This window comes from Carcharodon carcharias, chromosome 5, assembly GCF_017639515.1.
Source record: "Carcharodon carcharias isolate sCarCar2 chromosome 5, sCarCar2.pri, whole genome shotgun sequence".
NCBI lineage: Eukaryota > Metazoa > Chordata > Chondrichthyes > Lamniformes > Lamnidae > Carcharodon > Carcharodon carcharias.
The window spans coordinates 34,706,410-34,720,361 of NC_054471.1; the positions used below are offsets into that span (position 1 = coordinate 34,706,410).

At 43.5% G+C, this 13,952-nt stretch overlaps 1 protein-coding gene across 4 annotated transcripts in view; it reads left to right on the forward strand.

The window, feature by feature from the left end:
• LOC121277962 (solute carrier family 4 member 1 adaptor protein) overlaps positions 1-13,952 on the forward strand; it is a 160,406-nt gene that overhangs the window by 104,971 nt on the left and 41,483 nt on the right. For all 4 annotated transcript variants that reach the window (XM_041187880.1, XM_041187883.1, XM_041187882.1 and 1 more), the window contains exon 10: positions 1,784-1,895. In XM_041187880.1, the coding sequence (XP_041043814.1) occupies positions 1,784-1,895 (112 nt within the window). The remainder of the gene's footprint in view (positions 1-1,783; positions 1,896-13,952) is intronic.

Genomic DNA, 13,952 nt, shown 5'->3' on the forward strand with positions numbered 1-13,952 from the left:
CCCCACACTCCTGATCTACGGGCACCCAGTGCTGAGGGGGGCCGGGAGGGAGGAGGACCTCATCGTGAACCTGCTCCTGGGCCTGGCCAAGTTGGCCGTTAACAGGTCCAGGCAGCAGGCGATCAAGCGGGTCGTCCAACGCCACTGTCTGCCCCTGTTCTGTGGCTATGTTCGCGGCTGGGTGACCCTGGAGAGGGAGCACGTGGTGTCCACCGGCACCATCGAGGCCTTCCTTGCTCGGTGGGCACTGCGGGGACTGGAGTGTTTTATCGAACCCCTTTAATCGCATTTTGATTTAATGTTGGTAAGCTTCCTTTGCATTTCGTCTTTTGTTTTTGCAGTTTCCCTTTAAGGGGCTACCTTTTACTTTGTCCCTTGATTTGTTAACTTCCAGTTTATTTGTTTTGTAAAAAGAGTTACAACAAGCCTCAAGGACAACCGTCCAGGACAAAACATGTCCACTTGATCAGTGCCCTTGAACTCGATATCTGCAGTTTCTAGCATCAGCACACTAACTATGACATCCACAGGATGCGTGACAACAACTCCACAACAGCACCTCTACCATCAAGTAGGCCAGGAGCAGCTGGGTCATGGGAACACTATTATCTGCAAGCTCCCCTCAAGCAAAGCACCATCCTGACTTAGACATATGCCACCTTTCCTTCACCATCCTGGAATTCTCTACCTAACTCCATGATAGGGTAAGCTTAAAGCAGTTCAATAACCACACAATCCAGTCTTGAAGATGATATAACTGAATCCTGAGATGTCAGCAGGTTTTCTAATTTTGTAATGATATCTATTGGAATTTGAGGTTTGAATGACTAGATTGCCATCCCTATGCTTTGGGCATATAAATTCCATTTGATAAATCATTTGATAAATGTGGGAATTTTTTTCATGGCTTTTTAATAGTCCTGCCAAGGGCAGCTGGAGACAGGCTATAAATGCAGCATTGAAAACATCACTTGCATTCTAAGAATGCACACATACACATATAATCTGTGAATAGTGCGTCCCTTGTATGATTTTCTCTCACTGCGCAATTTTAATGCCACATAAAATTTTGTGCACAAGCCTTTGGAGCATGGCTTAAACCCACAACCTTCTGACTCCAAGACAAGAGTGCTTATCAACTGAACCACAGCTGATACTTTATGACTCAGCCACTCAATATATAAGGTTTCAGTCATTGGGGAAGCCTTCCCTGCTAATTCTGAAGGTGGTGATGACTTATGTGGAGGCGAGGTTCCACATGTGCAGGGTTATTTTGGTACTTTGCCCAAATGGCCTGTCGACAAGCCATTTCATTAGCATAAAATCTCACCTAGCATTTATATACTTGTTTCTGACGAGTAGCTCTGCTGCAAAATCCACTCACAACTCCATCCCAGCCCAAGGATGCCAAGCCTAGTTGTGGTTTTCCAGTTTGAGAAGCCATCTCCAAACAGACCAATATTGAATTTGAGTATTCCTGATCTCATTCCCTGAGTGCCATATTGTACAATCATCATGGTACCCCCAAAATATTTGGCTTGTATTGAAAACCAAAATTAGCACTATTCATGGTTACAAAATCTCAATTTGGCTGTTTATACTTGCAGAAGCAGTGTTGATCTCTAGTGGAAGTCTTATTTATTTAAAAAAAAGCTTTCAGAATGAGAGCAAGTACAGATACAGCTTTGCATGAGATAAAACTCCTACTTAAAAACTTTCCCTGAATAGTGTGTCATAGTGAGAATATTTAAGATGCCTAATGTTAAAAACATTTTATCCTAAGGAATGTGGATCAGACTGGAGACCCAGAATCCAAAGCTAAGAAAACTGCTGTGCCGATGTTTGGGGCAATGAAAGGAGGGAAAAAGTTTAAACTGAAGACAGGCACCATTGGGGTAAGTGAAGTGCAATGTGTTTTTTTATATGAAGAAAATACTGAACACCCTTTGCCACAGTGAAATAAATATTTTCTTTAACAACCAGGCAAGCAAAGCCATGTCATGGAAGATTCATTGGTTAATCTATTCAATCTGTTTTTATTTTTTTTCATTCAAATTTTGTTGAGACATTAAGTGCTGATGACCTTGCCAAGGTTCCAATTTAGAAGAGTTTCTGAGTCTGCCCTTGTGGAGGAGCCAAATGAGCATTCGTAGAGATAGTTATTGACCCAATGTTGCTTCAGTGCAAGCTGTCTTTGTCAATTCAGCTCTGAGACTTTGATGAGCTCAAAAACCCTTTGAAGCCAGTTACATAGTATTTACAGTACAGAATCCAGCCATTCAACTCAACAGGTCCTTGCCAATGTTCATGTTCTGCAGGAGCCATTGTATCCTTTCTTTATAAAAACACAGGGTCAACAGAAATGTGTGGAACAAATTAGGAAGAGTCATCCTTTCAGTTCCTCTAACCAGGTCTATCACTCATTGAGATCATGACTGATCTGTACTTCAATGTCATCATCAACCTTACCTCTATGTCCCTTGATACCCTTACCTAACAAAGAAAATGTCGCAGTTCATAATGCGAAGTGCATCACCCTTTTTAAGTAAGGTGGCCCTGATGGCAGGGTTCCTTCTGCAAACCTTCCTACCTGCCAACTTTCTTGCTGTAGCAGTGATTTAAAGATGAGTGCCCCTGAAAAAACAAATTGGATCACTATATGTTTAAGAATTTAAAAATCCCCACAGGCTGCCCTGGTTGTAAAATGAGATATTTATGCAGCATGACAAGAGGCTTGATTATTTAACACAAAAATCTATCATCTGAATTATTTATGTCTAAAGAGGTAGTAAACCTTTTTAGCTGCAAAGCTTTAAATTACTTATGAGACTGGAGAACGCAAAAAGCCACAGGCTAAGATAAGTTGTGGTCTGTGTGTGTCCGATAGTCACTCTTGGGTCTTGCTGTGGCTACTAATTAGTTCCTTTTCTTTTTCTCTCGATAAACAGTTAGCTAGATATTCTCAGCAGGATTTACATTGTTTGATCTTGGTTAGGTACATCAAAGCTTTGAAAATACACCAATTTATTTTTTTTTAACACCGACTTTGGTTTTCTGCTCTTCACAAGTTTGTAACTTGAGGGACTAAAGCATGCCTAACCCATGCCAGTGTCACTTGGACATGATTTTTCTTATAAATGGCAAAAGGATTAGGGCAGGCAATTAAGTAAATGTTTTCTCCAGACTGTTTCAGATTTTGTGCATTTAAAAATGTTTACTGTTGCCATTGCAAATCAGCATTTAGAAACATCTTAAACTTACACTTTCTTATCAAGCACAAAATATTTACAAAATTCTTTTCATTCACCATTTGACCAGTCAAGGTGAATTTACTTCCCAGCTTTGACACATGAAAACACGCCTGAGGTTAACCAGATTGTATCACAGCATTCCCTTCATTTCTAAGCATCAGTTGGCCATATTTTCAGTCAGTAAAGACCTGTTTCTCCTTGACTTGCCTTCTCAAAATCAATGGGAGGAAGGAAATGGATAAAAAAGTTGGTGAAATCAATGAAATTGAGTTTGGTTGTGTGGGCCAGGAGGAGACATAACACAAGATCATAAGAAATAGGAGCAGGAGTAGGCCATTTGGCCCATTGAGTCTGCTCTGCCGTTCAATAAGATCATGGCTGATCTGATTGTGCCCTTAACTCCACTTTCCTGCCACGCACCATATCTTTGACTCCCTTGAAGATCAAAAAGTGTCTAATTCACCTTTGAAAATATTCAATAACCAGCCTCCACTGCTCTCTGTGGAAGGGAATTCCAAAGACTAACAACCCCCTGAGAGAAGAAATTCCTCCTCATCTCTGTCTTAAATGGGAGAAGCCTTATTTTGAAATTCTGTCCCCTAGTTCCAGATTCTCCCACGAGGGGAAACATCCTCTCAGCATCTAAAACAAAAACAGAATTACCTGGAAGAACTCAGCTGGTCTGGCAGCATCGGCGGAGAAGAAAAGAGTTGACGTTTCGAGTCCTCATGACCCTTCGACAGAACTTGAGTTCGAGTCCAAGAAAGAGTTGAAATATAAGCTGGTTTAAGGTGTGTGTGTGGGGGGCGGAGAGATAGAGAGACAGAGAGGTGGGGGGGGTGGGTGGATGTAAGGACAAACAAGCAGTGATAGAAGCAGATCATCAAAAGATGTCAACGACAATAGTACAATAGAACACATAGGTGTTAGAGTTAAAGTTGGTGATATTATCTAAACGAATGTGCTAATTAAGAATGGATGGTAGGGCACTCAAGGTATAGCTCTAGTGGGGTTTTTTTTTATTATATAATGGAAATAGGTGGGAAAAGGAAAATCTTTATAATTTATTGGAAAAAAAAAGGGAAGGGGGAAACAGAAAGGGGGTGGGGATGGGGGAGGGAGCTCACGACCTAAAGTTGTTGAATTCAATATTCAGTCCGGAAGGCTGTAAAGTCCCTAGTCGGAAGATGAGGTGTTGTTCCTCCAGTTTGCGTTAGGCTTCACTGGAACAATGCAGCAAGCCAAGGACAGACATGTGGGCAAGAGAGCAGGGTGGAGTGTTAAAATAGCAAGCGACAGGGAGGTTTGGGTCATTCTTGCGGACAGACCGCAGGTGTTCTGCAAAGCAGTCGCCCAGTTTACGTTTGGTCTCTCCAATGTAGAGGAGACCACATTGGGAGCAACGAATGCAGTAGACTAAGTTGGGGGAAATGCAAGTGAAATGCTGCTTCACTTGAAAGGAGTGTTTGGGTCCTTGGACGGTGAGGAGAGAGGAAGTGAAGGGGCAGGTGTTGCATCTTTTGCGTGGGCAGGGTGTCCCGGAGGGAGCGATCCCTACGGAATGCCGATAAAGGGGGTGAAGGGAAGATGTGTTTGGTGGTGGCATCATGCTGGAGTTGGCGGAAATGGCGGAGGATGATCCTTTGAATGCGGAGGCTGGTGGGGTGATAAGTGAGGACAAGGGGGACCCTATCATGTTTCTGGGAGGGAGGAGAAGGCGTGAGGGCGGATGCGCGGGAGATGGGCCGGACATGGTTGAGGGCCCTGTCAACGACCGTGGGTGGAAAACCTCGGTTAAGGAAGAAGGAGGACATGTCAGAGGAACTGTTTTTGAATGTAGCATCATCGGAACAGATGCGACAGAGGCGAAGGAACTGAGAGAATGGGATGGAGTCCTTACAGGAAGCGGGGTGTGAGGAGCTGTAGTCGAGATAGCTGTGGGAGTCAGTGGGTTTGTAATGGATATTGGTGGACAGTCTATCACCAGAGATTGAGACAGAGAGGTCAAGGAAGGGAAGGGAAGTGTCAGAGATGGACCACGTGAAAATGATGGGGGGGTGGAGATTGGAAGCAAAATTAATAAATTTTTCCAAGTCCCGACGAGAGCATGAAGCGGCACCGAAGTAATCATCGTTGTACAGGAGAAAGAGTTGTGGAAGGGGGCCGGAGTAGGACTGGAGTAGTAGACAGCATCTACCCTGCCAAGTCCCCTCAGAATCTTATGTTTCAATAAGATCACCTCTCATTCTTATCCTTTCCCTCGTCCAAGTGATTATGAGGGAAATTAATGTACTATGGCCAAGTTTGCGGATGACACAAAAATAGATAGGAAGGCAAGTGATGAGAATGACAGTCTACAGAGAGATATAGATAGGTTAGGTGAGTGGGCAAAAACTTGGCAGAATATAACGTGGGAAATGTCAGGTTATGCACTTGCCAGGAAGAATAGAGGAGCTGAATATTATTTAAATGCAGAAAGCTGCAGCACAGAGGGATTTGGGAGTCCTCGTTCATGAATCCCCAAAAAACTAGCATACAGGTTCAACTGGGAATAGAGAAGGCAAATGGAATGTTGGCCTTTATTTCAAAGGGAATGGAGTATAAAAATAATATAAAACAAAGCACTAGATAGACCACACCTAGAATACTGTCAACAGTTTTGGTCCCCTTATCTAAGGAATGACATTGGAAGCAGTCCAGAGAAGGTTCACACGGTTGATCCCGGGTATGGAGGGATTTTCTTAAGAGAGGTTGAGTAGGTTGCGCCTGTATTCATTGGAGTATAGAAGAATGAGAGGCAACCTTTTTGAAACATATAAGATTCTTAGGGGGCTTGACAGGGTAGATGCTGAGAGGTTGTTTTCCCTTGTGGGAGAGTCTAGGGCCAGAGGGCATAATCTCAGAGTAAGGGGTTGGACATTTAAGACAGATGAGGAATTTCTTCTCTTAGAGGGTACTTAATATGTGGAATTCTTTACTTCAGAGAGCTGTAAAGGCTGGGTCATTAAGTATATTCAAGGCTGAGATAGACATATTTTTAATCAGGAAGGGAATCAAAGGTCATGGGGAAAAGGCAGGAAAGTGAAGTTGAGGATTATCAGATCAGCCATGATCTCATTGAATGGCGGAACAGACTCGAATGGCCTACTTTTGTTCCTATGTCTTATGGTCTTATCTCCAATGAGTACAGGCTCAACCTGCTTAACCTTTACTCATAAGATAACCACTTCATCCCAGGAATCAGCCAGTGAACCTTCTCTAGTTGGATTCATCTTGGATCAGTATGTAGTGATGTTAATGCTTGCCATGCTCTTGTTCACATAGGATCCATGGAGTCTTCCATGTCCACTCAAGAGGCCATACTAGGGCTGCAGTTGAACATCCTAACAGCACTGGCACTTCAGCATAGATTTTATGCTCAAGGTTCTGGAGTGAGGCATAAATGATCTGTCTCGTAGGAAAGTGTGCTATCATTAAGCCGAGGCTGAAGCCTAATGGTGCTAAATTGATTAGGAGATATCAAGGAAAGGGAGAAATACAGTTTTGAAACATTAGAAAAATAAGTTGGAGTAGAAGATGGTGTAACAAGTCTTAATATGCAAATCCATGTGCTAAAATATGAAAAATTGGTTGAAGTGTGAAGGAACAATTTCCAACAACAAGACTAATGGCAGGATGAAAGCCATTTAGTGGAATATATTGCAGTGTCTGTGTTCAAGGCAAAACATATAGTTGGCTTCAGCTCTGTTTTTAGTGGCCCATTTCATGACCCAAGCCTGTTGTCACGTAACAACCTTCTAACCTAACCCCCAGGGTTTTATTCTCCCTGTATCACTGATTTGACTTCATTTAATTTTAGAGTGAAACATTCTTTGTAGTTAAGAGAAATCAGAAGGACAGGCAACTCTAATTTACAAATGCTGTATTCACAATTTATTGATTTAGAAAGTTTCACTACAGGTTGTCCTGTCTAACTCACTCTTTTGAAAACAGCGGTAGCATTTTGCTTTCCTCCCAAAATAACACAAGATGAATTTTCATCTGTTCCAGCCAGTCCTGCACTTTACTACTTTACCATAACTCTTCTGACATTATTATAAATCAAACGGAAGGCTATAAAACTCTTGTGTAAACATTATTTTTAAGGAAACTGGGACATAATGAACAAGCTGTAAGGGACTTTGCCAGGTACTGCAGCATGTTCTGACTCTGAATGATTTTTGAATGCTCCATGAAGTTCAGCATATTCATTGTTTTTCAAAGAAGAGCAGGGCGTCCTGACCAAAGTCACTAAAAACAAATAACCTAGAAATTATCTCATGGCCATTTGTAGGAGCTTGCTGTACACAAATTAATGTTCACATTCTCTACATAAAATGGTGACAGTATTTTGCCTCCGGCATCAGGAAACAGACATCGGAAACGATGGGGCCTAAGTTGTCATAGCCCATGATTTTTCCAGAAATGATATGCTGATTGGCAGGAGACAGGTTGGGAGGCCCATTAATGGGTGTGGGATGCAGACAGGATAGCTGAAGTGCAGGCCTGGTTTAAAGCCATCATTGCAGCTGTTCAGAAAAAAATATTTGAGGACTGGGGAGACAGAAGAAGACACAGATGCTTGGTGTGTGGGGGAGATGTGCCCCTCACTTCTCAGATGCTGGCCTCAAAGTCCTCCTGGAAGCTGTGAGGGAAAGGAGAGAGGACTTCTTTCCAAAGGCTGGAAGGAGAAAGCCACCCGGTCATGCAAAGCAGACTGACTGCAGGTGGCTGAAACAATCAGCAGCAAAAGTGTAGTCCAAAGGAACTGGGTGCAGTGCCATAAAAACGTTCAATGGCCGCCTTCACTCTGACATGGTAAGTGCACCGTGAGATTCTAATGGCAAGCTCTGGGTGTTCAACTTGCAGCAGACACACCGGGTGAAGAACATGAAGATGCATGCTGCTCTTGAACATAGGAGGAATGTGTGTTCAGGACATTTACTGTCCTCTCAGTAAAGCTCAGAGCCTGGACACTGCTGAGGACCTGTCATGCATTGATATATGCAGCTTCCTATGTATATGAGCCACTGGCATTGGTCAGGGAGATGAGCTGGGTCTTATCTCTCCCTCCTTTGTCCTTCCAGGAGAAAAGAGCACACAATGAAGTTGAGAGGACTCTCAATGAAGGAGGAGGCTCTTAATGCAGCCCGCCATCATCATTGCAATGTAGTAGGAAGCCATGGAAATTGTCAGGGTTGCCCCACAGGACTTATGGATAATGGAGAGATGGGCTACTCTGGAGGAGAGGGTGAAAAGATATTGCAACCTATAAATTAAGGTGGTGGAATGCTCTTCCCCCACCACCCCTCTATCTGACGACATTCCAAAGACCACTGCATTGGGAAGCCTCAGCATTTCAGAGGCTTCTGCTTTCAAAGGCTGGTTCTTGTGATCCCTTGTCTCCCCCAAAGATTCTGTCATGGCAATACGTCCAAGCCTTCTCACAGCACTGGGGCGACCACAAGAGACTGAGACAGCAAAGCCAGCACCAACTCACCATACAAGCACACTTGCCATCAGTGCAGATACAGTGACATCAATGGGTCCTCACGTGTAGTCAGAAAGAGTGGCATTGGATGAAGAACAAGACAGTAGTGAGCAGGAGGATGTGACAGAAGAAGCTGTGGGAAGTCCCCTTCAGAGAATGGAGAACAGAGACAGTCATCCTTGACAGGCACAGATGTAGAGCATCAGTTGTCACAAAAAAGCAAGAAGACTCAACTTAGACCAGCAGCATACGTGTACCCATATGTCGAAGTTCTTAAGGCGGTGTGCAGTCATGAGCTGAAAATGGAGGATTCAATTCAATTCATATCCAGCACCGTGGCTCAGGAATTTGAATGCATGAGCTTCTGCATTGAGAGAATGGCAAGCCTCTTGGAGCCAGATGTGGCAGCACTCTGAGTAAATGCAGGAGCAGTGCACTGATGTGCACAGAATGCATGCACGCTCTGCAGCATTGACCAGTTAATGGCACTGGTGGTGCAAAGGTGCTTGGAATGGCTGCAGTTGTGCCTGAGCTGGTGGCTCTCTCCAGTGATCCAGAGCACTAGCCAAAGGCTGAGGCAGTCACTGAGGAAGATAAGGAAGCCACACTTCATGGGACGCCATCGTCATCATCATCGGTCTCTTTGGCCCCTCAGAATGAGCGACCATCTATGCAACTTGTGATGAGGACAACTGCCACAGGCACCTCAGCCACAAGCAGACACACATGAGCAGACCACATGGGATAGAAGTTGCCAGGAGCTAAAGTCACTGTGTTGGGCAGAGAACTGAATTGTTAACCGGGATTTGTTTCGTTTGAAAAATTTATACTTTTCACCTTCTAGAATAGACTGTAAATATTGACACATGACAGAGAACATGCAACCTTCTATTTTTCAATGGTGAATCTGGAAAAGAGGAAAGAAGTGGCGAAAGGCAGCAAAGGTCTTTGAAGGAGGACAATGAGATCACTGGACAGATGTGCATCATTCATTGGTGGTGAGAGTGGATGGATTCATGGTTACATCTTCAATGAAAGTGTTCTCCCAAGCAGATCAACGTGGATCCTGCAGGGCTAGAAGGAATCTGCTGAAATGTGCCTGGACCAGATGGCCCTTGATGTTGGCAGCTTCCTGACAGAATTCTCATACTGCAATGGCCCCGCCACCTCCCTGAATAGCTGGGCCACCTCTTTGCTCTGCATATTCCTTTTCCTTCTCTTCTTTAACATCCTGTCCCTCCACTTCCTCTGATGAGCTGTGCTGTTCAAATGCCTTATCCTCTTCGAGGTCCACACCTTTCTGGAGGACCATGTTATAAAGAACGCAGCAGACCACCACCTTGTGCAAGACCTTTGCAGGAGTGGCCAGCAGGATGCCGATTGAACAGTCCAGGCCACTCCTTTAGAATCGCAATGCCTACTCGATGGTGGTCCTTGTGAGCAGATCACTTCAGTGTAGCACCTCTGTGGCTCTGTCCCAGCAGAGGGTGAGCAGCCATCTCGTCAAGGGGACAACCCTTGTTCCCTCGATTCCATGCACTAAGGTGAAATGAAGAGCTGCGGCATCCTGGACTGCTGAAGGATGAAGGACTCATGGCAATTGCCAGGACAGCAAACATGGACATGCAGGAAGTTCTTGAGGGAGTGGAAACCGTAACTGTTGAGGAATCTCACTGACCACTCACCCAGGGCCTCATTGTCAAATAGGTCCAATCAATAATGTTTTGCATCTGGGGATTCCAGTGATGCAAGCAAAACCTGATGCTCTTTGTGCTTGCGAGGCCATCTGTTTGAAATTATATATACTGTACAGCTCTCACAAATAGGGCATACCTGTGAAATACAATAGTCTGCTACCACTTGTGAGATGCCACCAAGTTCCACTGCTGATCCTTGAAAGGAGCCAGAACAGTATTAGTTCGAGGACTCAGTGACTTTGACGGCTACTGGCAGGGCATGGCGATCAATGCTGTTAGGTGTAAAGTTTTCTGCAGCACTGATATAAATCTGTGACCATCTACCTGGATAGCACAATCTCCTATGGTAGTGTCCTTCTAACATGTCCATGTAACTTCATCTTCGGTGGTACACTCAATCTAGGGGTATGGTCTTCACTGCCTTCCTGCTTCTCCTATCTCCCCTCAGTCCTCCTCATGCCCAGGGCATTTCCACTGCCGCTGAGGATGTTGATCCTCCTCGTCATTTGACATAATATCTGAGAACTGTAATCCAATCCACAGCTGTTGTCCGACTGGCATGTAGCTGTACTCAATCATTTCTGGAGCCCTCCCCTCCTCTTATGGCCACAGGATGCCAGGCAGGTGGCACAACCCCCTCCACTGCCCAAACCTGTAGACAGCACTCTCCCCACAACTTTTATCACCTGATTCTACCTGTGTGCCCCCATCAGCTCTGCTCCCTTTTAAAGGCACAGCTAAGTTGATAATCTGGCCATGACTCCATGCCCTCTGTGTTACCAGCTGCATGCACATTGACAGTTCCTGACGCAGTGTGTAACCTGTGCATCCTCATCAAAATTCCAAACTAGCCCTGAATGAGCTGACAACAATATTGTAATCAGATTAATTCCCCATTTTCAATTTGGACAGGTCCCCACCTTCTACCATCCTGAGGAAAATCACCAGCAGCAGGAACAGCAACGTAAAACCACTGGTGGCACTAATTTTTGTGCTCATCTCTGTCGGGACCTAAAATTTCAGTCCTATGTTTCAGAAGTGCTTAATTAGGTGTAAATGACTTTGGGACATCCTGGGGAAGTGAAAGGTGTTGTATAAATACAACTTTTTTTCTTTGCGCAAAGCCAAGCAGAAATAGATAAATATCCTTTTTAATTTTATTTTAATGATATATTCACAAAGGTGGCTGTGCTAGAGAATGAAGACCCTTTCTTTTAGGGTGCTTGATGTCAACAGCGGGTGCTCCCATAGTAAAAGCGGCACAGATAGATTTAGAGCAGACTATTCTCTAATCTGCCCTAATAATAAGACTCAGACTCCACTTGAGAAGAGCATCCAACCAGTTTCATTTCCCATATCAATCATCCCCACATCTTGAATTAGTGAGATTGCTAAACCAGGGGATCATTTTCTGTGCACCCATACCCATTAGTACCTAGGTTGATGCTGTCCAGAAGCATTTTACAGCCAGCAGGCAATAAAAATACTTTTATTTCAACCTGGGCAGCTTTTGAACCCAAGTGATTAAAGACCATCCATTGTTTAACTTAGTATTGGAGAGCATCCACCCCCAACTACAGTGTCTAATGCATAGAATCTATACATCTTTTTTCAAACACTTGTGTTAAAAAAAATGAATGCTCCCAAACTGAGCATTCTAACTCCATTGTATAAAATAATAAATTACCATCTTAAATTTTATGAGTGCTATCTTGTAATTCTGAAGAATAACAGGATGTTCAAAATGTTTTAAGAATTTACATTTTTATGTTTTCCTGAATCGGTGCAAAATTGTAATATATTTTCTTTGGAATGTGGATATATGCTTTCAGGCTATTGTAAAATAAATGAACTGAGGCTCCATATAGCTTAATAAAGAGCTGCAGCAACTAAGGTCTTGGATTCTTGGATAATCAGAGTTCAAATCACATCTGTGCTAACATAATATACTTGGATATTGCTGCAGTGTAATAACTACCAGCCTTGGGCAAAATTATCTGAATAAAAAGAAAGAGAGGCTTGCAATTATATTGAGCCTTTCACAACCTTAGGTCATCCCAAAGCGCTTTACAGCCAGTTTAGTATCTTTGAAGTGTAGTCACTCTGAATTGCAGCAGCCAATTTACACATAGCAAGCCCTTGAAAACCACATTAAACCAGAGCGCAGGATCATCTGTTGTAAGCCTTGGTTGAGAATAATCATCAGCCAAGACACTGGGAGAATAATACCTTGGGAGTTATTATTTTTACCTGAGAGAGCAGATGACCTCTGTTTAGTCATCTGAAAGTTGATAACTCAGTACTGCACTGATGTGTCGGCTTGAATTATATGTTGAAGTCTCTGGAGTAGGACTTAAACCCGTAACCTTCTGATTCAGTGGTGTGAGATGCCACCACTGAACCAAGGAAAGAGAGAGAGAACTAACAAGTTGAGCTGGGCACATGGGATGTTTCTGCATGCTGCTGATATATTGAAGGACAATGGCATGGCTATCCGTGCCAAGGGCAGGGGGGAGGGTTCAGTAAATAAAACAAAAGTCCTTTTTTCTGGTGGGGGTGGGGTGCTCATTTTTATATTGAACCAACTCCTGGGCTGTGTTCAATTTGCACCAGCTTTCACGCATAGCACATTAATCAGGCTGAGCATACAGGATTTTCAAAGTTTGGATTTCAGCTGATCCTAGCTCCAAAATGCTTACACAGACATTAGCTACAAAATGTCAGATTTAATTTTGGCAGCTGTTTTGGCACTCACATCTCCTAAGTACAAAAGTAAATCTTAAATTTTACAGATGAGCACTTGGAGTTGATCTATGTAGGGAACATGACTGGAGGAGCTTCATTCAGTGGGAAGAGTTGCAATCTTCAACATTAAGAATGGTGTCAATGATTTACATTTTCACCTCCCCTGAAGAGCAGGCTGTTTAAAAAGAAATAAGGAGTGATTACATCAAAATCACATAACTGCAAGGAAAATGGACCTCTGTACATTACCATGATTGTTTTTGCTGTTTCACCATCCAGTCAACAAAATACATTTTCCCAGTGTTTGTCCATTTTGGTTTCAAATGGAATCTGGAAGCCCAGTGACTTTGTTATCTTATATAAGTTACCTACATCATGATGTCGCTGTACCTCCTGTGCAATTGTTAGCAGAATTACATAGGATATACAGCGCTGAAACAGGCCATTCGGCCTGGATTGTGCTCCATTCAAGCCCCCTTCCAACTTTTCACATCTAAATCTGCCATCGGGGTCACCTATCCTTTTCTCACTCATATGCTTGTCTAGTTTCCCCTTAAAAGCATCATTACCAGGCTGTCTGTTGAATTCTCTTCCCCAGAGAGTAGTGGAGGCAGGGTCACTGAATATTTTTAAGGCTGAGTTGGATAGATACTTGACTGACAAGGGAGTCAAAGGGTATAGTGGGTAGACAGGAAAGTAGAGGCCACAGTTAGATCAGCCATGATCTTT